A 24,477-nucleotide genomic window follows, 5' to 3' on the forward strand; every position below is an offset into this window, starting at 1 on the left:
CTCAAGAAGAAGCACATCAAGGTCCTGGAGTGGCCTAGCCAGTCCCCAGACCTTAATCCCATAGAAAATCTGTGGAGGGAGCTGAAGGTTCGAGTTGCCAAAAGTCAGCCTCGAAACCTTAATGACTTGGAGAAGATCTGCAAAGAGGAGTGGGACAAAATCCCTCCTGAGAAGTGGGCAAACCTGGTGGCCAACTACAAGAAACATCTGACCTCTGTGATTGCCAAGTACTAAGTCATGTTTTGCAGAGGGGTCAAATACTTATTTCCCTCATTAAAATGCAAATAATTTTAGAAAATGTTTGACATGCGTTTTTCTGGATTTTCTTGTTGTTATTCTGTCTCTCACTGTTCAAATAAATACGGTGAACCCAACATTGAAATTCAGAGGAAATAATGTAACTTATGTACTTTTATAACACACTTCTGAAAATGTGCAGTCAAGATCTGGCTGCTTAACTAATTTGGAGTGTGAACGAGGGGATTTTTCAGAATCTTTTTTTGGGGATCATGAATGCAGCAGCTGAAAATAAGTGTTGCATCTCATTTTGAGAATACACTGGCATGTTTCACTGCACAGATAAGAAACATTGTGGCATCTATAGGTAGTCATTCAAAGTTCATAGTTTTGTGCATAACAGTTGCTGAAATCTGAAATCTTCCATTTCTTTTAATGTACTTTCAAGATTATCATCAAATCAATAATGATTTATAAAACAGTGTTTCACAATCAATACACAAGGCAGAAAATCCAACCATAACAATAACTGGGTTGTTCTGCCAATGAAGTGCCTTTTTAGTGTAACTAAGTGAAAACAAACTTGAGTTCACATAATTTGAACATTGTCATAAAGAGCACATGTTCAACTTAGTAAAAAACAAGTTTTCCCCATCTAAAGAGGTAAAATAAAAAATGACTAGAAGTTCAAAATAAAGTAACGGGGTTGACAACTTGATCTTAAATCAGTCGTTAATCTCCTTGTGACAAGGGGGGTTTAAGCTTGTGTGCAACAAGGAGGTGCAATTGAATGCAAAATTCACCAAAAATAAATACATTGTTTAACCATTTCTAGCGTGTCTATCGATGGGTAACAGGGTTGACGTAATATGCTCAACCCACTCAGTTTTTCACAACAAAACATCATAAAATGGCCAGAAGAGTAGAACCTGCTTTGACGTTCAATGTTTTAGAATTTTTGTTTTTTTAAGGAATAGTTACACTATATTAAAACAAGAGCTCATTTCACGTAACAGGGTTTTTTGTAACCTTAAAATGAGATCACTAATCACATTAAATAACCTTCAGAAATGACTTTGTCAAAGCAACAAAATAACTAGTGCTTGACAATGATGCTGAAAACTTGGAGAAGTTTTTGGGTTGAGTGGGTTAAAATCCGCCTAGAAGTCACAGAGGGTGCATGGTCAAAATGCTGAACTTTGGCACTTTAAGTCTTTATTCATATAACAAAAGTCTGATGTATACAATTCTCCATGTAGTCTATAGTAAAGCAGAGTTTATTTAATATAACAGGCTTTTAAAATTCAATATTTGTGCACATTGACATATATATTTTTTTAAAGCACTCATTTCATGTAACGACCCAACTAATAAACTGGAACATATTGTCCCGCATGTCCTAAAGACTAAATAACCTCAAGATAAAACTACATTGCGGAGTAGACTGGAGTAGATTCATGAGAAACATTGTCATATTTCCGCAAATGCAATGTACAGAACACTGAGTCAGCATGACATTCAATACAATCACACATCAACTGAAGAGTTCCCGTAATTCTTTTTTATTACTTCAATGTTACGATTGAATTTACAGGCAAATGGGTAACAAGCTGGGTTTTCTCAGGTCCTTACAAATGAAATGTTTCAGTGACTTGGTGCCTTGTATTGTATTGTACGACAGAACCAAAACAGAACAGAAGATGTCCTCCAAAGGATTGTGCAACACATACATATCATCATCTACAAGAACAAAATAATACAAATACTTGAGACATTATAAATTAGAAATACTGTTTTATACATCAAACAGTATGTGCTGCACATCCTTCCACAGCAGCGTGGTGACCTGGAGGAGTAATAGAGGGTAAAAGATGGTTCACTGCAGAGGAGATCGTTTTAGTCCCTGCCACATCATCTATAAAATTAGGCAAAAAGTTAGCTAAACATAACTATCAAACAGATAACATGATAGAAGGCTAAGGAAAGGAGTGAGTATTGGTGTATTGAGGATATGAGCGATGTTGAATGGGAACTGGGAAGGATGAGTAGGTGCCAGGTTATAACCTATTCATTTACTGTATGGGGGCTGGCTGACTGATGTTCTGGACCTGTCGTCAAAGTCCCTGCTGTTCTACTCAAATGTAAGGACACCATGTAGTGAACGTGTGATGAGACGAGTGTATGTCTGAAAGGCAATGCAACGTATGCGATAGACGTGATGCCCTCGTTAGGGACTAAGTGATGTGAATATTACAATCACATATTAAGGCACAAAACACTAACAAAAAAAAAATGGTTAACTAGCAACTTGTGACCAAGCTTATTTTCTTGGAGACGAGCATATAAATTCAGTCAAACGAAACGTTAGGCTTAATGTAGACAGATGGCTTCTTTAGGGCCATCCTTTACACACAAACACAAAAGTCCTGATCTTGTCAGTCAAAGGTAAAGGTTCTTGTTATAAAAGCATTCATCAATTAACTTGTGACCACCCACTGAGAAGTAAACAAATGAATAATGGCAGAGCTATGAGGCAACAACACTGAGCCATGTATACAAGCAAGCATATTATACCACAGAACTTATCATATATATTTATATATTATGTGGAGGTTTCAGTCGATTGTTTTTGTGATAGAACCTATATGAGGTGGCTGATGGGTCTTGGGTTTAACAATCAGCCAGCCCTGAATCATTTAAGCATATATTTACACAAATAACAATTCCTCACTCTTTATCATAATAAAAAACATTCACACAAAAAATATAACATTTGAAATCATTATTAGCACCAGTGTATCAGATAAAGTCTTGCTACGCAAATGTACAAAGTTGCATAGTGTAGAATTTTGCCTTGTAGTGTAGAATGTTAATGTGTGATTTGCAGCAAACCTGTATTAAGCAGCAGCTTCGGGGGGGGGGGGGGGGGACAAACAAAAATCATGATTTGTAGTGTTAAAATAAATGATTTAAATGATATTTAACCATGCTGTTTCACTGGGCGGTAGAGGCCTGTCTCAACTGGCAAACACATCAGAGCCATTTTAAAGACCGACAAACTGGTTTCATTCAACAGCTTTTCAGTTGTGCATGTGGAACAGAATAGTAGTGTTGAATACTGTAAAAATGTATAATTGTAACAGGAATACTTTCTCCATGCAAGACATGTAGCTTTGGGAGCGAATGGAGGCAAATCAAACAGAAACTTAAGGATTCCTTCACGGTTTGTTTTTTTAAATAAATGGTTGATAACACAGAGGATGGTACATATGCATTGAACGTTTCTCAATACCTTTAGCAAAAAAAAATCTCACACAGACAAACCATTCCCAACATGCCCTTGGGTCTAGAATGATGGGTAAGGATAACTTGTTTGATACCATATCAGATAAAAAAAAGTATATAATATGACAGACGCATCTGAAAAGGCTGAGGACATTTGTCCTTGTTTTCTCTGTTGGTGTGGTTTAGGTTGGGATTCCTCTGCGTAGTAGTGAAGGAACAGTCTGGAGGTGGTGCAGTCATGTGGGTTTTCTGGAGCGAGGTAAGCCACACCTCTCCTAACCTGCTGCACCTAAGGAGAATGGATGTGCGGGTTTTGTCGACCGCCCTTAGTTCATTTCAGGTTCTGCCGCTTATGCTCTTCCTTCTTCCTTTCTTTAAAAACATGAAACTTGGCTTCAATTGGCTTCTTGCTGAAAAAAAGACAAACAAAAGACCAAAAAAGACAAACTGTTTTGGTACAACGGTGGCATTCTGCCCGAGTGTTAGATGTGGGAAGGAGTGGTACAGACGGGATATGAGGAAGGGTACAGGGGTCGGGATAGGGGGCGGAGATAGAGGGGGTTAAGCCCGCTCTATGGATGGGGTGTTGAAGCAGCCGTTGGGTAACGTGTTCTTGATGTCGTTGAGGTTGGCGATGTCAGACTGGATCTCCTTGATCTGCCTGTCGTAGTCGGTGATCATCTCCTCCTGGCTCTTGGCCACGTCGTTTAGCTCCGTCAGCTTGCGGTCCAGGTCGCTATTCGCCATCTTGTCTTTGGCCTGCTTCAGCGACCCCTCAATCAAGCCCAGCTTGCTCAGGTCCACCTTGTCAATGTTGCCTGAACCGGAAAAGAGGAGGTATAAGCTTTAGCTCAATGATTTAAGTACAGTCATTTTCACTTGTGCAAGTAAAACCCTGAATGATGGAATATTGTTTGGTTACACATGATGCACAAGCCAGAAACAATAACAGAACAGAATCACAAGACAATTATATCCCTGTTTGTATTCTTATACCTACAGAAATAACCAGTTTGCTAAATGAAATACCACTCACCCAGTGACTTAAGCAGGTCGTTGATGGTGTTGAGAACAGTCCTGACTGCGCTCTTGGCTTTCCGGGCATTGTCCTCAGCTTCCTTCGCATTGTCTGATGCCTGAAATACCAAAACAACATAGTTGACATGTCAGGATTCCAGACCACAACGAAGATAGCTGTAACTCAGTAAACACTTGTGAGGTCCTTTAACCTTCAGTAGCTTGCTCATCCACTTCCTATTGCGTATTGTTTAGTCTCATTGTCTCTTAACAACTTTAAACAAGGACTACAAACATTTTGCAACTCCAGCTCTGTGTAGACTGCTTCTATACACAAACACGTAGAGCTCTTGGGGCTGATTTCCAACCCAAAGACGGCAGCTGAGAACGCCATGAAGAGAATCCCAGAGATCAACGCCACCATCGCTGCAGCCAATGAGAAGACCAAGCAGGCTGAGGTGGCGCTAGGCAACGCAGACGCAGACGCAAAGGTGGCCAAGAGCAAGGTGGAGGAGGCAGAGAAGATAGCCAGCGTTGTGCAGAAGGTACATGACCAGGGCCTATGGGCCCTGGTCAAAAGTAGTGCACAACACAGGGTGCCATTTGGGACACAACCAGACAGACACGCACCATGCTAGCCATCATCATGTCCTGGTCAGCATCAGCCTTCTTCTTGGCGAGCTCTGCCTCTGCTGCACTTAGCTGGTCCATCATGTTATTGACCTCCCCATCCAGCTTCCTGGTGTCCTCAAAGGCCTTCTCTGCATCTGCCTTGGTCTTAGCAGAACCCTGTGGGGTCCACAGGCAGAGGGGGACAGAGAGGGATTAGTGATGTTGACAATTTGAAAGTAGGTATTACATTAATTATAGGTTTAATTATTTATTACAGTATGTGAAACATCAGATGAGAGGGGGACAGAGAGGGTTTATTATTTTATGTGAAACGTCACATTAAAATGACCACAAAAACAAATCAACAAAACATTTAATCTACTGAGACACCATTTATATATACACTTTATATCAAGAGGCCACCATTGATTTTGGCCCTGTCATTTCAGGACTCTAGCATACACAATGGTCATATAATGTATCTAGCTATAAAATAACAGAAATATAATGTACCTTCTGCACAACGCTGGCTATCTTCTCTGCCTCCTCCGCCTTGCTCTTGGCCACCTTTGCGTCTGCGTCTGCGTTGCCTAGCGCCACCTCAGCCTGCTTGGTCTTCTCATTGGCTGCAGCGATGGTGGCGTTGATCTCTGGGATTCTCTTCATGGCGTTCTCAGCTGCCGTCTTGTTGTCATTCACCCTCTTGTCAAAGTCTGTGTTGACAATGGAGAAGGACAATGAGAAGACAGAATATACTGGTGACTCACTACTTTGCATTATACTATTATTATAGCGTTCCCTTTAACATCCATCTGAGATCCTACATAATAATCTGGATACGCTTTTCACCGTTACCATTCAGAATTAAGAAAAAGCCCCTGATCTATTGTTAGTATGGGGCAGAGAGGGACCCTTCTCTGGCCTCTCTACCAGCCCTGCTCCTACGTACCTCTCAGATTTCCCAGAATGTCTTGGGCCTCCTGGTAGGTGGACCTCCCCTTGTTGGCGGCCTCCTCAGCCAGCGCCTTGGCAGCATCAGCACGAGCCAGCAACTGATCTGCAGTCTGGACAGACAGACGGACAGACAGAGACAGATAGACAGAGAGAGAGACGGAGAGAGACAGACGGGGGAATCAGTCATCAGTCAATTTAAACATATATTTTTCTGGGTGCTCCTAACTTTTCTTAGCTAGGAGCACCAGTGCTACCAATGAAACATGTTAATTTAGAGTCATGCATACTACTAAATTTATTTGAATAATTCTGCTTTCATGGCTTGCTCATTTTCACTATACTTAGTGGCTGAACGAGTGAGGAGGCCCATAAATACTGTGGTAATTCATCACATATGCAATGTGGTCAATTTCAATTTCAAGCGTCAATTAATGAGGCACGTTAATCTTAGACGGAGACATACTCCAGCTTTTTCAAGGAGGAAACCACCACCTTACGAGGTTTACATGCGAGGCATAGATCACATGTTGACGTTTGTCTATTTAGAGCAAAAGTTATAGACACAAGAAAGAGAAAGTAAAAAGGTAGTGTTGCGAAATTCTGGTAAATGTTCGCAAACTTTCCAGGGGCCTCATTTGCTTATGTACAAAACATGCATTCGCCAGTCATGCAAAAGTTGGCATTTATAAAAACTGAACTTCACATGAGAATGTGCTTAATTCCTCGCAAACCTTAAACTTTACATACAATATCTAGTGGTTGAAGTATTGCATTGGAGGCAAGTAAGTAGGCATGTAAATAGGCATATTTTGTGCAAATGAGGGATGTGATGACACGCTATTGAAAATAAAATAAAAAACAGGAGCCATTTGCCGCTGTGTTTTATTTTTGGAATCTATAATAATTAGACATAGGAATCCATTTCCTATTTATTTAATTTTCATAACGATTGCAGAAGAAATTCCTCACCTTTTCTGGCTGTGATGGATTCATATTCCCTACAACAAATTACCATATGAATCTCTCATTTAATTTGAGCCCAGTAAATAGATAGGCTATATGTATTTTACGTTTTGCTGTATGCGATCCAATAGACAGTGTGGTTTATAATAGGCTACATAGTTGAATTTAACAGTTGAACAGACAGTTGACCTTTTACATTGAAATATGTATGCTACTACTGTAAGTAGGCTACTGCAATTACACTGAAAATATAAACAACATGTAAAGTGTTGGTCCCATGTTTCATAAGCTTAAACAAAAGAAAGATAGCAGAAATGTTCCATACACACAAAAAGCTTATTTCAAATGTTGTGCACAAATTTGTTGACATCCCTGATCGTGAGCATTTCTACACAAACTGTCAGAAACCGTCTCCGATAAGCTCATCTGCGTGCTCATCGTCCTCACCAATTTTTTTATTTGAAACATTGTATCAACTATTAACTTGGGTCTGGCCTGAAGCTAGTGAACTTGCAACATTGTATAAAATATTCTGGTCCCTCAGAGTTGCCAGTGAGCTCGAGACAGAAACAGCTGTAGGCTATTGGTGCTATTTGGGATAAGAAGCAGTGCTTGACTTTGGCAGTAGCTCACCGGAGCGGAGTACCGGCTTCTTCAAATGTTATACTGCTCAAAAGTATTGTGGAACTCCTGCACCTAAATATAAACAGTACCAGCACCCAAAATGAGTACCAGAACCTATTTCAGTCCAAAGCAAGCACTGATAAGAAGTAACCAGGTTGGCCTATTTTATGACGCTTCCACTGGATCAGAGTGGTTATTGAAAGGGAGAGAGCTGGAAAGATTTTTTAAATACATTGAAGAACTATTGTATTCTCAATGGATGGAAAAACATACTTGTTTGCTTGCTTGTTTGATGTGAAGAAAACATTACCTTGAGAAGCTCCACAGGTCATTAGTGGTGGTGTGTTAAACCAATCAGAAATACTATCAGATCCCCAAATGGGCACATTTATAGGCTATAGGCCTACTTCTACGCGTGCGCGGCCTTACTCAACATTGACAGGAGAGCTCCAAATAAAATAAATAAATTGCCAAAACTCGTAAATGGAATGAAATAAACCAAAAACGTGTTTCTCAAAAGTGTGGCATAGGTTGTGCGCTCTGCAAACAATGTGTCCACTCCGACAATGGAAAGACAGGAATAATAATATTGAATGCATTAGCAAAAATGACCATAGCCAAAGTAACAATCATTGTAGATTAGAAATGATAGGAATTAACAGTAAATGTACTACTAGTGATATATGTAAATGTATATTGACATACACTAACAAACAAACGCAAACAAGTTCTGAATATGCACAAATAGGCGGGAGGGAGCACATTCTGGAGAGAAGTGCTATACAGAGCCCTGCGAGTTGTAAAGAAAAATGTCAGAGGCACATGGTGATGCAGTACAGAGCTTGATTTGGCCTCTCCATCCTTCTGGAGGCTTCGCAATTGTGTCACACCATCCATATGGAGCCTCCGACCACATTTTCGGATCAAGCACAAATTGGCATTTATTCTAAGCCTCCGCAATGGATTAGTTCAATGAGATGGGTGCAAATAAACACACACACACACACAATGATTACAGGCTCAAAACGGCCTGATACAAAGAACTTTCTTCTGAAACTCGTCAGTCTATTCTTGTTCTGAGAAATGAAGGCTATTCCATGCGAGAAATTGCCAAGAAACTGAAGTACAACGCTGTGTACTACACCCTTCACAGAACAAACTGGCTCTAACCAGAATAGAAAGAGAAGTGGGAGGCCCCGGTGCACAACTGAGCAAGAGGACAAGTACATTAGAGTGCCTAGTTTGAGAAACAGACTCCTCACAAGTCCTCAACTGGTAGCTTCATTAAATAGTATCCGCATAACACCAGTCTCAACATCAACAGTGAAGAGGCGACTCAGGGATACGGGCCTTCTAGGCAAAGTTGTAAAGAAAAATCCATATTTCAGGCTGGATAATAAAAAGAAAAGATTAAGATGGGCAAAAGAACACAGACACTGGACAGAGACTAATCTAAGTTTACGGATCACAAAGAAGAACATTCGTGAGATGCAGAAAAAATGAAACGATGCTGGAGGAGTGCTTGACGCCATCTGTCAAGCATAGTGGAGGCAATGTGATGGTCTGGGGGTGCTTTGGTGGTGGTAAAGTGGGAGATTTGTACAGGGTAAAAGGGATCTTGATGAAGGAAGGCTATCACTCCATTTTGCAACGCCATGCCATACCTTGTGGACGGCGCTTAATTGGAGCCAATTTCCTCCTAAAACAGGACAATGACCCAAAGCACAGCTCCAAACTATGCAAGAACTATTTAGGGATGAAGCAGTCAGAGCTGGTATTCTGACTATAATGGAGTGGCCAGCACAGTCACCGGATCTCAACCCTATTAAGCTGTTGTGAGAGAAGCTTGACCGTATGGTACGTAAGAAGTGCCCATCAAGCCAATCCAACTTGTGGGAGATGCTTCAGGAAGCATGGGGTGAAATCTCTTCAGATTACCTAAACAAATTGACAACTAGAATGCCAAAGGTCTGCAAGGCTATAATTGCTGCAAATTGAGGATTCTTTGACGAAAGCAAAGTTTGGACACAATTATTTCAATTAAAAATCATTAATTATAACCTTGCCAACATCTTGACTATATTTCCTACTCATTTTGCAACTCATTTCATGTAGGTATTCATGGAAAACAAGGACATTTCTAAGTGATCCCAAACTTTTGAAAGTATTCAGACGCCTTGACTTTTTCCACATTGTTACGTTACAGCCCTATTCTAAAATGGATTAAAAAAACAAATCCTCAGAAATCTACACACAACACCCCATAATGTCAAAGAGAACAGATTTAGACATGTGCAAATGTATTAAAAAAAAAAAAAAAAAAAAAAAAAATACCTTATAAGTATTCAGAACCTTTGCTATGAGACATGAAGACATGAAATTGAGCTCAGGTGCACCCTGTTTCCATTGATCCTCCTTGAGATGTTCCTACCACTTGATTGGACTCCACCTGTGGTAAATTCAATTGACATGATTTGAAAAGGCACACACCTGTCTATATAAGGTTCCACAGTTGACAGTGCATGTCAGAGCAAAAACCAAGTCATGAGGTCAAAGACAGCATTGCGTCGAGGCACAGATCTGGGGAAGGGTACCAAAACATTTCTGCAGCATTGAAGGTCCCCAAGAACACAGTGGCCTCCATCATTCTTAAATGGAAGAAGTTTGGAACCACCAAGACTCTTCCTAGAGCTGGCCGACTGAGCAATCCGGGGAGATGGGTCTTGGTCAGGGAGGTGACCAAGAACCCGATGGTCACTGACAGAGCTCCAGAGTTCCTCTGTGGAGATGGGAGAACCTTCCAGAAGGACAACCATCTCTGCAGCGCTCCACCAATCAGGCCTTTATGGTAATGGCCAGACGGAAGCCACTCCTCAGTAAAAAGGCACATGACATCCCACTTGGAGCAACATCATGCTGCGGCCTTGTTTTTCAGCAGCAGGGACTGGGAGATTAGTCAGGATCGAGGCAAAGAAGAATGGCGCCAAGTACAGAGATCGTTGATGAAAACTTGCTCCAGAGCGCTCAGGACCTCAGACAGGGGCATAGGGTCACCTTCCAACAGGACAATGACTCTAAGCACACAGCCAAGACAATGCAGGAGTGGCTTCGGGATAAGTCTCTGAATGTCTTCGAGTGACCCAGCCAGAGCCCGGACTTGAACCCGATCGAACATCTCTGGAGAGACCTGAAAATTGCTGTGCAGCGACGCTCCCCATTCAACCTGACAGCGCTTGAGAGGATCTGCAAAGAAGAAGGGAAGAAACTCCCCAAATACACGTGTGCCAAGCTTGTAGCGTCATACCCAAGAAGTACTGAATAAAGGGTCTGAATACTTATGTAAATGTGATATTTCCGTTTTTTTGCTTTGTCATTATGCGGTGTAGTGTGTAAATTGATGAGAAAAAAACGAAACTATTTAATACAATAAAATAAGGCTGCAACCTAACAAAATGTGGAAAAAGTCAAGGGGTCTGAAAACTTTCCGAATGCACTGTATCTATTTGTTACTGCTCGACTAAAACAATCTCGGTCGACCTACAGCCTAACGATCAAACAATCGACCAGTCGACTAATTGGGGTCAGCCCTACTAAACAAAATATATATTAGTCTTTTGCATAGAAGTGCAGTAGCATTTACTTTTAAATTGTTTTGAATATACAATCAATCTTGCAGAACGTGCAGACAATGTATGGCATGCAGGGGAAACCAGCCATGTTGCAGACACCGATGTCTTGCTCCAGGAAAAGCTAAACAGCCTTTGCCCGCTTTGAGGATAACACAGCGCCGCCGACGCAGCCCGCTCCAAAGGACTGTGGGCTCTCATTCTCCGTGGCCGACGTGAGTAAGACATTTAAGCGTGCTAACCCTCGCAAAGCTCCCGGCCTAGACGGCATCCCTAGCTGTGGAGTGTCTATAGACATATTCAATCTCTCCCTATCCCAGTCCGCTGTCCCCACTTTCTTCAAGATGTCCACCATTGTTCCTGTACCCAAGAAAGCAAAGGTAACTGAAATAAATGACTACTTCCCTGTAGCACTCACTTCTGTCATCATGAAGAACTTTGAGAGGCTAGTTAAGGATCATATCGACTCTACCTTACCTGACACCAGAAACCCACTTCAATTTGCTTACCGCCCCAATAGATCCACAGACGATGAAATCGCCAATGCACTGCACACTGCCCTATCCTATATGGACAAGAGGAATACCCATGTAAGAAAGTTGTTCATTGACTATAGCTCAGCCTTCAACACCAAAGTACCCTCCAAGATCATAACTAAACTCGGGACCCTGGGTCAGAACTCCGCCCTGTGCAACTGGGTCCTGAACTTCCTGACGGGCCGCCCCCAGGTGGTGAAGGTAGGAAACAACACCTCCACTTTTCTGATTCTCAACACAGGGGCTCCACAGGGGTGCGTGCTCAGCCCCCTCCTGTACTCCCTTGTTAACCCATGACTGCGTGGCACGCACACCTCCAACTCAATCATCAAGTTTGCAGAAGACAACAGTAGTAGGCCTGATTACCAACAAAGACGAGACAGCCTACAGGAGGTGAGGGCCCTGGCGGAGTGTTACCAGGAAAATAACCTCTCCCTCAACATCAACAAAATGAAGGAGCTGATCGTGGACTTCAGGAAACAGCAGAGGGAGCACGCCCCTATCCACATCGACAGGACCGCAGTGGAGAAGGTGGATAACTTCAAGTTCCTCGGCGTACACATCACTGACAATCTGAAATGGTCCAACCACACAGACACTGTGATGGAGGCTGAAAAAAATTGTCTTGACCCATAAGACCCTACAAACGTTTACAGATGCACAATTGAAAGCATGCTGTCGGTCTGTATCACCGCCTGGTACGGCAATTGCACCGCCCGCAACCGCAGGGCTCTCCAGAGGGTGGTGTGGTCTGGTCAATGCATCACTGGTGGCAATGCCTGCCCTCCAGGACACCTAAAGCACTCAATGTCACAGGAAGACCAAAAAGATCATCAAGGACATTAACCACCCGAGCCACAGCCTGTTCACCCCGCTATCATCCAGAAGGCAAGGTCAGTACAGGTGCATCAAAGCTGGGACCAAGAGACTGATTAACAGCCATCAGACTGTTAAATAGACATCACTAGCCGGCTACCACCCGGTTACTCGTCCCTGCACCTTAGAGGCTGCTGCCTTATATACATTTGAAGTCGGAAGTTTACATTCACCTTAGACAAACATTTACATTTACGTCATTTAGCAGACGCTCTTATCCAGAGCGACTTACAAATTGGTGCATTCACCTTATGATATCCAGTGGAACAACCACTTTACAATAGTACATCTATATATATATTTTTTTGGGGGGGGGGGTTAGAAGGATTACTATATCCTATCCCAGGTATTCCTTAAAGAGGTGGGGTTTCAGGTGTCTACGGAAGGTGGTGATTGACTCCGCTGTCCTGGCGTCGTGAGGGAGCTTGTTCCACCATTGGGGTGCCAGGGCAGCGAACAGTTTTGACTGAGTTTTTCACAATTCCTGACATTTTATCCTAGTAAAAATTCCCTGTCTTAGGTCAGTTAGGATCACCACTTTATTTTAAGAATGTGAAATGTCAGAATAATATCAGTAAAAGTAGAGTGATTTATTTCAGCTTTTATTTCTTTCATCACATACCCAGTGGGTCAGAATTTTACATACACTCAATTAGTATTTGGTAGCATTGCCTTTAAATTATTTAACTTGGGTCAAACATTGCGGGTAGCCTTCCACAAGCTTCCCACAATATCTTGGGTGAATTTTGGCCCATTCCTCCTGACAGAGCTGGTGTAACTGAGTCAGGTTTGTAGGCCTCCTTACTCGCACATGCTTTTTCAGTTCTGCCCACAACTTTTCTATGGATTGAGGCAAGGGCTTTGTGATGGCCACTCCAATACGTTGACTTTGTTGTCCTTAAGCCATTTTGCCACAACTTTGGAAGTATGCTTGGGGTCATTGTCCATTTGGAAGACCCATTTGCGACCAAGCTTTAATATCCTGACTGATGTCTTGAGATGTTGCTTCAATATATCCACATAAATTAACTTCCTCATGAATCCACTATTTTGTGAAGTGCACCAGTCCCTCCTGCAGCAAAGCACCCCCACAACACGATGCTGCCACCCCCATGCTTCACGGTTGGGATGGTGTTCTTCGGCTTGCAAGCCTCCCCCTTTTTCCTCCAAACATAACAATGGTCATTATGGCCAAACAGTTCTATTTTTGTTTCATCAGACCAGAGGACATTCTCCAAAAAGTATGATCTTTGTCCCCATGTGCAGTTGCAAACCGTAGTCTGGCTTTTTTGATGGCAGTTTTGGACAAGTGGCTTCTTCCTTGCTGAGCGGCCTTTCAGGTTATGTCGATATAGGACTCGTTTTACTGTGGATGTAGATACTTTTAAACATGTTTCCTCCAGCATCTTCACAAGGTCCTTTGCTGTTGTTCTGGGATTGATTTGCACTTTTCGCACCAAAGTACATTCATCTCTAGGAGACAGAACGCATCTCCTTCCTGAGCGGTATGACGGCTGCATGGTCACATGGTGTTTATACTTGCGTACTATTGTTTGTACAGATGAACGTGGTACCTTCAGGCATTTGGAAATTGCTCCCAAGGATGAACCAGACTTGGAGGTCTACAATTTTTTTTCTGAGGTCTTGGCTGATTTCCCCATGATGTCAAGCAAAGAGGCACTGATTTGGAAGGTAGGCCTTGAAATACATCCACAGGTACACTTCCTATTGACTCAAATGATGTGAATTAGCTTATCAGAAGCTTCTAAAGCCATGACATCATTTTCTGGAATTTTCCAAGCTGTTTAAAGGCACAGTCAACTTAGTGTATGTAAACTTCTGACCCACTGAAATTGTGATTAAGTGAAATAATCTCTGTAAACAATTTTTGGAAAAATGACTCGTGTCATGCACAAAGTAGATGTCCTAATCGATTTTCCAAAACTATAGTTTGTTAACAAGAAATTTGTGGAGTGGTTGAAAAACTTGTTTTATGACTCCAGCCTAAGTGTATGTAAACTTCCGACTTCAACTGTACATTGAATCACTGGCCACAATAATAATGGAACACTAGTCACTTTAATAATGTTTACATACTGCTTTACTCATCTCTTATGAATACTGTATTCTAGTCAATGCCGCTCCGACATTGCTCGTCCTAATATTTATATATTTCTTAATTCCATTCTTTTAGTTTTTAGATTTGTGTATTGTGAATTGTTAGATACTACTGCACTGTTTGAGCTAGGAACACCAGCATTTTGCTACACCCACAATAACATCTGCTAAATATGTGTATGTGACCCAATAAAATGTTATTTTATTTGATGTTTAGTTTGAAAAAGTCCCTGCAAAATATCAAAACATTCTGCCCACAGCTCTACAGAAATGTGATCTAATTAGCCATTGCTCTTTCTTTTAGAAACAGCCGTGGCCCATTTCAATAGTTAAAAATTAAACAGCAAATAAAGGGCCGTTATTGTCACCATAAATGCTGAATGGTACTGATGGGGAAGCAAAAAGCCTATACATTTCGGGATATCATTTTTTACGATATACCGTATCGTCTTGACAATATCGCAATATTTTTTTTTGCGCTTGTTGGATGTACCTGCACCATCTTCTTTTTAAATATGGAGCCAATTTGTTTTTAGCACTTTTATTTCTATTACTGCTCAAAACTGGTTTTCTCATGGCTCTCTCTTGTCCCTCTGCAGCAGACAAATGGTGAGCAACACATTTGGAACATCGAATCACAATAAGAATCACAGTACCGAATCGGCAATAAATATAGAATCGTGAGAATCGCAAGACACATCGTATCGGCACCTACGTATCGGGATAATATTGTATTGCAAGGTCCCTGCCAATTCCCAGTCTTAGTGAATGGAGGGTGTTTTTCAGAGTTCTAACGCAAGTTCACAGTTGTAGGATGGGTTGGATTTATAACGGGAAACATGCATTTTACATTTTAGTCATTTAGCAGACGCTCTTATCCAGAGCGACTTACAGTAGTGAATGCATACATTTCATTATTTATTTTTTTTTTTTTTTTTTTTCCCGTACTGGTCCCCCGTGGGAATCGAACCCACAACCCTGGCGTTGCAAACACCATGCTCTACCAATTGAGCCACACGGGACCATGGGACATGCGTACGTATAGCGTGCTCCAAGTTTATAAATCTCAATATTTTCTTACGGACGTATTCCTTTCATAAATGGCACATGCACATATTTAGTGTGAAATGTGCACAATTGTTATGAGGCCCCTGGTTTTCCAGATATCCTGGTTGGAAGATTCCTGGAATCAGGCTGGAATAAGCAGGAGATCAGGGAATCCTCCAACTGGGATTTCTGGTAGCCTGAGAATTTTGGAAAGTTATCAACATTTTGCAACCCTAAGTAATGGTCTCCTGTCCTACCTGCTGCTCAGTCTTTCCCTTCTCCAGCAGCTTGCGGACCTCAGTCTCCTTCCCTCTCAGGTCGTCCCTCAGGTCTTTGTACTCCTTCTCTGTCTTGTCAATCAGCTTGTCTAGGTCTGACGCCTCCTTCTTGATCTTGCTCGCTTCGTCCTGTAATCAGAAGTCAAGGTAAGTTATCCTTCAAGACTTGGAAACAACTTCAGTAATGTCCTGATGGCCATTTACATGTACCTCTTGTGATACACAAACCCTTTCAATGAATCTGAAGAGTATCCCGTCAATCATTCGAGACAGGGAACATATTCCAAAGGGTTGTTTCATCAATGAAGAGACACCTGATGATGCTTCCTACCTCCCAAATGTCATCCTATTTCCCTTTCTAGTGCACTAATTTTGAACAGTAGTGCACTATTAAGGGAATAGGGTGCCATTTGGGATGCAGCCTTTGTCTCCCCCTAAAAGAGGATTAGTCACTTCATGCCACTGACCTCCAGTGATTTGGTGTTGAAGGGTGGCAGGCTGGTCAGGTTAGCGTAGATCTTCAGGGCTTTGTCGCCTGCCTCCTCTGCCTCAGCATGCACCTTGTTGGCCTGTTTCTCCAGGTTCTTAGCCAGGTCCTTTGCTTCATTGTACCTGAGAGGGTGAACATGACAGTTTCAATTATAAAAGTGGTGAGGGGATTTGAACCTGTACTAGCATATGACATGTTCTGGACAGAATAAATGTTCCTGAAATGGGATTTATTTCAATTGAGAAAATAAAGGAGGATTCATCACAGAAAAGTGCTGTTGCTGACAGTGACATACTTCCTGTTGAGCTCGTCAATGTCTTTGTTGGTCTTTCCCTCGCCATCTAGAGTCTTCATCAGCAGGTTGAGAGCCTTGGTGGATGTGTCGTTGGCATCCTTGGCGATCTTCTCGATTTGATCCGCATCCATTTTATGTCTACAGAGGTAACAGGATGAGGCTTATATTTTTCATCGAATACGTGACGGGGATTCTTACAGCTCAAGAAAAATAAGATAAAAAGTGGTGATAGGGTTCACGCGCCAAAAAATATATATTTTTGTTCTGGCCTACCAATTATATTGATTTAATTAAAGCAATGAATATTTCATTTTTTTGCGTGTTCCCCATTTTTCAGCCAAGAATAGCACATCCCAGACAATACATTTCAGAGAACAACAATTGTTTCATCATTGTAGCAGTTCTTACTTGTCGGCCAGATTGCGAGCCTCCTCTGCCAGAAGGGTCATGTTGTTAGGATCTGCGGTGTTTGAGGGTGTTTTGATGTCCTGGGCGAGAAAAATAATAAAGTACGAAATAAATGAACCCCCGTTATTTATTTTTTCATGCAGGAGGACTTGTTCATTGTGCTACGGGACAAAATATGAACTGGGAGTCTGTACAGCAAAAATAGATCATACATGGTTGAATTTTGGATGAATATTGTATAAAACAAATACATTTCTCAAAATTATCATTAGGGGATGACCGACCAGTGTGCTGATGGCGTTCTTGGCCTTATCCAGTTCCTCGCGGGCACGGTCGACCAGGTTCTCAGCGTCTCGGACCCGGTTGCGGGCCTTGTCGGTCTGGGTTCCCGTGTCGTCCACACTGTTCCTGATGTTCTGCAGACGGTTCCACTGAGTGGTCAGCGTGTTGTTCAGGTTTCCCAGGCGCTCCAGCAGGCCTTTGTCTACATCTGAAAATATAGAACATGAAGTAAATAAAAGTACATTTCACATAATCCTCTCTGATCCAGCACAAGGTTTAATGGATGTGTGCATACCACCCGACGACATAACTGAAAACAGCATTCACAACTAACATTCCTGAATCATTTGATTTAACTCTACTGGGATAGAACAGCATTCTTTCAAGTTAATTAGGCCGAATACATCTTTAAAAACTGACACAAGGGCCTTTCTTGTCTAATTCTAGTTGTTTCAAGCTAGTGAGACCTACTTTAATATATATATATTCTTTTTTAAATGGACATATTTAGAGTCCTGTACCTTTGCTGGTCTGAGCCTCCTCCAGCAGGTCCATGATGGCTTTCTCTGCCTGCTTCAGACGGTCCTCAAAGGCCTTGTCACTGACAGCCTCCGACGTAGAGCCCAGGTTGTCAATCAAATTCTGCAGGTCATGCAGCTTCTGTCTCTGCTGGTTCACCTATAGAAGTGTAAAACCATAAGGGTTAGTGTGGTTGCCTATGCAGCTATTCAAACATGTCAAGCACACAACTTAAATATATTAAAAAAATATTTGGAGAAAGACAGTGAAGAGAGACAGGAAAGGAAGGAGGAGAGATGGTGTGCTAGAACTCAACTTTATTAACAAAAATAATCAACTGACAAAAACAACACCAAGAGTCTGTACCTTGTCTCTGACGAGAGAGTAACAAGACGGACACTGCTGGCAGCCGAGAGTAGAGCGGTTGTAGAAGTAGTTCTCCTCACACATGTCACACCTGGCTCCCACAAAGCCTGGGCGGCACTCGCAGCGGCCATCGTCCTTACACTGGGTCGTGGAGGAGCCCTCTGGGTCGCAGTCGCACGCTGAAGTAGAGGAAGAAGAGAAACAGATAAATGAAAAAGGCTCGTAAAACATGTGTGATTCCAGAGTGGAGGTTTGAAAAGCTACAATGACAAATACAGAGGGGACTTCGTTAGAATGATATTCTCTTCCCATCAGGCACAAACTCCACACGTGATATAGTAATGCACATCTGCACGCCATAATATGAAATGTTGCAAGAGTTTAATCACAATGGTAGAGGAGAGAGAAAGAAGGAAAAGTATGGTAGCCATACGTTTGCAGCCAGACAATCCGAATCCAAAGAAGTTGACCTCGCAGCGTTCACAGTGCAGACCGGTGACGCCGGGCTGGCATTCACACTGACCGGAACCGATGTCACACTGACCATTGGTGGACCCAATAGGATTGCAGGTGCATCTGTCACGACACCAAAATAAAATCAAGGCATATTTCAACTTAGCTATTGAAACATAGCCATGAACACAATCAAACAGATATGGCTTCATATAACAGACCACCATTTCTAGTAAGATGATTATTAATTTGAATAATTATTAATGTTTATTGTTCTTTATTTTTGTATTGAATGTGACAAATCACAAACCAAAAAAGATTATACATTTCTTTGTCTTTTCTACAAGGGAGTACCTTATTAACTACTCAGAAATGCTTCTACTAAAAGCTGGATATTAAGGTGTAAAGAGTGAAGGTCTACAGAGTGGGTACTGACCGTACACAACCTGTTCCACTCTGCAGGTTGAAGAAGCCAGGCTCACAGGCGCTGCAGTCCCTATTGGTGACGTGGGCAAGACACGGGCACTGGCCTGTGACCTGTAGACAGCTGGTTTGTCTGTCCACTGTGCCGTACGGAGAGCAGGAGCAGGCTGGGGACAGGAGAGAAGAGAAACCCATGACTACCACTGCAAGCATCAGTCATCTCTGTATAGTATGTGGAACTCAACAGTACACAGGATAGAACGGAATAGAGAGGCCCATTATCACTGATGAACACATCAGTCAGTATGTGGAACTCAACTGTACAAACACACGTCATGCTGGTCAATTTCTCATCTTACGTTTGCACTTGTCGTTGGGGTTGGTGGCCAGAGGGCTTCCATAGAAGCCCTCTTTGCAGCGGTCGCAGAAGAAGCCGTCTGTGTTGTAGATACACTTGAGGCACTCCCCGGTCTCTCGGTCACAGTTGCCCACAGCGTTGGGGTCGATGTTGTCGCTACACTTACATGCCCGACACACCCTCACCGGCCCGTTCTCACCCAGGGGGTCTCCGAAGAAACCGTCATCACACAGCTCACAGCGCTTGCCTGGGGAAAGATGCAATTCATAGTTTAGATTACATGATAATGAATATATTTGAATATCTAATAAAAGCTGCTATACATACAACTACTGAACTGAATTGAGAAATAGGTACATACAATAAACGCAATTTGGAACATTGATTATGATGTTTTATCCATTTACAAAGTTGAAGTTTAAGATTGGTTTCTTTTACGGAATCAAAGTCTGTTTATCATCTGTTAATAGAAAGAAAATGGTTCAGGCCACCTTCATGTCTGTATTGGAATATGGGGATGTTATTTACATGCATGCTGCAGCATCCACAGTTTAAACCCTTGGATGCTGTATATCGTTGTGCCCCGACGTTCATTACTGGCTCTGGTTTTAAAACGTACCACTTTTCCTTATATCTAGAAGTAGTTTTGGGCCTCTTTAGCCGCCAGAAGAGAGCAGAACTTTATGTTATTTATCTATAAAGCGTTAATGCAAAAACATCCAATGTATTTGACATCTCTAGGTCGATGAATTACATTACACTTCAGATCCTCCCAGTTTCTACACAGATCGGAAAATGCATCTACAGTTACCCTGCACCTCACATGTGAAACAATTTACAAAAAAACTATTAGAATGGATGTTCTAGTGCCTCTTAAACAATTCAAAAAAATCTATTTCTGATCTTTTAAATGTTCATTGTGATTCTTTTCTTAATGCGTATATGTCTTGTGTATTTATGCATGTTGTTTTTTCTTTGTATTAAAAAACAGGCTCTACTGCAAATGAGACCTTGGTCTCAGTTGATCCACTGTATAAATATGTTTTTATTTTATTTTTATAAACAGTCTTGAATTGTGATAAATAGTATATAATTCAACCAGTATTTGACAATTTCAAAACTACCTACAGACTATACCAAACAGTTGATTAGAACCTGTGGATCTAATCTATAAATCTGCAAAGTTTCCATCCCAGATTATTTACATGCGTTTTTTTTTTTTTAAATCACAATTTCTCTTTAAATATTACCTGTGGTTCCTGTGGGACAGTTGGTGCAGACAACCTCCTTGGTCTTGGGCACGACAGCACAAGTGGATCCTCCGGGGCAGGGGCAGGGCTTGCAGTCGCTGGAACTCCCCACAGTGGAGTCTCCATAGTAACCGTCTTCACACCTCTCACAACTGAGACCAACTGTGCTGTGTTGGCAGTCACACATCCCTTCAAACAGACATCAAACACACACGTCATGTCTCTGATTAAGAGGGGTTGGGTTAAGCGCAGAAGACACATTTCGGGTGAATGCATTCCGTTATGTAACTGACTAGCTATCCCCTTTCCCTTCCCTTTCCTTAGCCGCCACCAGGGGGAGTCTAAGACCGATGAGAGTTTAAAGGGCCCACTATTTTATATCCAGACAGATTTTTATAGTAGATGAGAAGAGAGTAGGCTGCCTATTTTATTTATTTTTATTTAACCTGTATTTAACTAGGCAAGTCAGTTAAGATACAAATTCTTATTTACAATGACATCCTATCAGTCATGTTTTAAACTATTGGACACAGACAAATCTCTTTATAGCAGAGTGTTATTACTGGCTGATGTTGGTGTGATGTGTTACTCCATGTTCTATTCCATTCTAAGATAACAAGGACATTTAAAATGTTGAACCTTCCACTGTTCCAAACACAGACACATTAAGCTATAGCAGATAGAATCCCAGGTGTACTGCATGGCTCCTGGCTGGGACATATACCCAACCAGTCATGTGATGATTGAGGACTCATCTCCGGTCTCTACTCCTCGTTGTTTCCCTATGGGCCCTGCTCGACAGTAGTGCACTATATAGGGAATAGGGCGCCATTAGGGTGTCAGCCACTCATTGTCATCTCACTGACCTGTGTCGGGGTGGCACGTGTCACTGTGTCCGTTACAGTTGCAGGCGTCACAGGAACTGAAGGCCCCCAGGTCTGGTCTGCTCCTCCTGTATCTCAGGGCGCACCTCTCACAATGCTGTCCCATGTAGCCCTGAGGGCAGCTACACTTCTCTACCCAGCGGGCCGGGGTCCCGGGTCCTCTCCTCGCCGTGATCAGCATTACATCGTCAAGGTAGCCAGCACCTGGGGAACGATGAGCATTGATTAGATGTCTGTATCTTGTCTTGAGAAAGGCCACTAGGCCGAAAGGTTGACATGGAATCAAAGACACAGACCACCAACATTTTTGTCTCCCAGCTTTCCATTTTCATTGCATTGATTAGGCCTCACTGATAATGTCTAAAGTATTGAGGTAAGTGACTATTACTATGTTCTTGCCCTTAGAATTATCTGGATATTTGTTTGGAGAGGATCTGATGACCTCAATAACAGGGGAAATCATCACCATGTGGTGTCTTCAGGGGAAATGAGAAAGATTCAGCCTTAACCTGAGCACTAATATTATGACTAGGTTGGAGTTTCAACATCCTCTCTGTGATTAGCTGAGAGATATCCTTAGAACAGTTAAAAGCATATGAAATCCAAGCGTATCAGTTCACTTGACCTAACTTACTCCCAAGCTTGTCATGGTCCAATCCTACAGATACTACTGTAGGCTTGGGCCCATATTCATGAAGCGTCTCTAAGTAGGAGTGCTGATCTAGGATCCGTTTTCTGTTCTTTATGTACGGGGGAAACATGACCATAGACCAGTACTCCAACTCTGAGATCCTTTATGAATACAGGCCCTGAACCAGGATGTATGGTTTACATTGTGAAATGAGGTGAGGCGGGGCGGACGACTGGACGCATACTTCTCTCGCTGTAGGTGCCACGGATCTTGATGGACGTCAGATTGTGCAGGAGCTTCTGGAACTCAGACTGAGGGAGGGTGGGCCTCCAGGGGTAGTCTGTGCTGTCATGGAGCCTAACAGGAAAAAAAGAGGGGCATTCACAACATCAGATAAAATACACATTTATGCATTTGCTTTCTATGTGACAATTTCAAAATTATGTTATTACCACAGAATAGACGGTAAAAAGTCAACTTTCATATTACAAACGATTTACTTTTGTTGTGCTGCTTTTCTACAGTATACAATCCAATATATCTGTAGGTTGAGGCTGCATGATTTCCACTAACCTGAAGACAAACGTCTGCATGTTCTCCCCAGGATAGGCATTTCCCTGAGCAATGAGAGGCACAGCCACTCTGAGGCCAGCCCCCTCCAGAACCACATCTTCAGCCGAAAGGCGTGTGTCTCTCCTGTCTACCCGGAAGTTCAGCGTGAGGTTCTGGCCGTAACTCAGCAGCTGATTGCCCAGGAACCTCTCTACAGTAACGAGATAAGAAAAGACTTGTTAGGCTCAATCCAATGAAGTCTTCTTCACCACAATAGTTTAAAAATAAAAAGTCCCTCTTCCTCAAGAAAAGTCTTTGAGTTAGTGTCAGTCACACAGTACCTGGAGCCACAAAGTACATGGGGAAGTAGTCCTCAGAGATGAGGGAGATCTCCTCTCCACCAGCATACCACTGGACTGAAACACTGGAGCCGTCACGCTGCTGGGCTGTCCACTGCTCATCATCTACGAACAGGTTTCATGTTTGTTATATTCAATTCTATCAAGGCATATCTTTACATCACAACTACCTCTGAATGATCCTTATCTAAACAGTGATATTTGCATACTTCCTGAATATTTCTATAAACTTAGTTCAGCTTTTTTTTATTAGTAAGTAAGGCTGGTCTGAGCCCATAATGAAAAGGTATGTATGGGCTCACCTCTGTCGAAGGTGGAAGAAACAGTGTCGATGCTGTAACCTTCAGCGCTGTCACACACAGAGGAGTGCTGGAAGCAGAAGCACGGAGTGCAACCCTGCGGGTTCTGGGGGTCCAGGTTGAAGTACCCCAGCTTACACCTGAAATAAACCACATTAGCCATTTAACATCAACTTCCATAAAAAATGATATTAGCATGGGTAAGTCTATCTGCAAATATGAGATAAAGTCAACATATATTTTTCCTATATTTTACCTTTATTTAACTAGGCAAGTCAGTTAAGAACAAATTCTTATTTACAATAACGGCCTAGGAACAGTGGGTTAACGGTCTTGTTCAGGGGCAGAACGACAATTTTTTTTTACCTTGTCAGCTCGGGGATTCGATCTAGCAACCTTTCGGTTACTGGCCCAATGCTCTAATCACTAGGCTACCTGCCGCCCCATATACTGTAGTAATTCATTTATTATATGAAAACAAAGTTAACTGTATGAAACTGAGTTAAAATAGGGCTTTAGGCTTGGAAATGTAAAAGTATTGACATTCAGTTTGAGGTGTAGGCTATATTCTATAATGAGTCCCATATTGCCTTTCAAGTGAAATGCGCTGACACCTTAAGCTAATGACAGCCTTTGGGAGAACGACAATTTAGTAGACTGTGAAACTGCTGTCTTCAAAAAGGCAGACAGACAAATAACGGTCTGTAATTTCAGCCACTTGTTGTGAGTGACCAT

At 42.1% G+C, this 24,477-nt stretch overlaps 1 protein-coding gene across 1 annotated transcript in view; it reads right to left on the bottom strand.

The window, feature by feature from the left end:
- Positions 1-1,498: 1,498 nt before the first annotated feature.
- Positions 1,499-24,477, bottom strand: part of LOC115156982 (laminin subunit gamma-1) — a 77,998-nt gene continuing 55,019 nt past the window's right edge. The window contains exons 8-28 of the mRNA XM_029704792.1: positions 23,746-23,882; positions 23,426-23,548; positions 23,106-23,295; positions 22,777-22,889; positions 21,884-22,105; positions 21,018-21,206; positions 19,769-20,014; positions 19,423-19,576; positions 18,967-19,109; positions 18,534-18,712; positions 18,170-18,326; positions 17,651-17,856; positions 17,367-17,446; positions 16,959-17,096; positions 16,641-16,785; positions 16,153-16,302; positions 6,101-6,215; positions 5,665-5,864; positions 5,170-5,328; positions 4,559-4,658; positions 1,499-4,340 (exon numbers count right to left, since the gene is read on the bottom strand). Coding sequence (XP_029560652.1) covers positions 4,084-4,340; positions 4,559-4,658; positions 5,170-5,328; positions 5,665-5,864; positions 6,101-6,215; positions 16,153-16,302; positions 16,641-16,785; positions 16,959-17,096; positions 17,367-17,446; positions 17,651-17,856; positions 18,170-18,326; positions 18,534-18,712; positions 18,967-19,109; positions 19,423-19,576; positions 19,769-20,014; positions 21,018-21,206; positions 21,884-22,105; positions 22,777-22,889; positions 23,106-23,295; positions 23,426-23,548; positions 23,746-23,882 — 3,403 coding nt within the window. The 3' untranslated portion in view covers positions 1,499-4,083. The remainder of the gene's footprint in view (positions 4,341-4,558; positions 4,659-5,169; positions 5,329-5,664; positions 5,865-6,100; positions 6,216-16,152; positions 16,303-16,640; positions 16,786-16,958; positions 17,097-17,366; positions 17,447-17,650; positions 17,857-18,169; positions 18,327-18,533; positions 18,713-18,966; positions 19,110-19,422; positions 19,577-19,768; positions 20,015-21,017; positions 21,207-21,883; positions 22,106-22,776; positions 22,890-23,105; positions 23,296-23,425; positions 23,549-23,745; positions 23,883-24,477) is intronic.

Source organism: Salmo trutta, chromosome 21, assembly GCF_901001165.1.
Source record: "Salmo trutta chromosome 21, fSalTru1.1, whole genome shotgun sequence".
NCBI lineage: Eukaryota > Metazoa > Chordata > Actinopteri > Salmoniformes > Salmonidae > Salmo > Salmo trutta.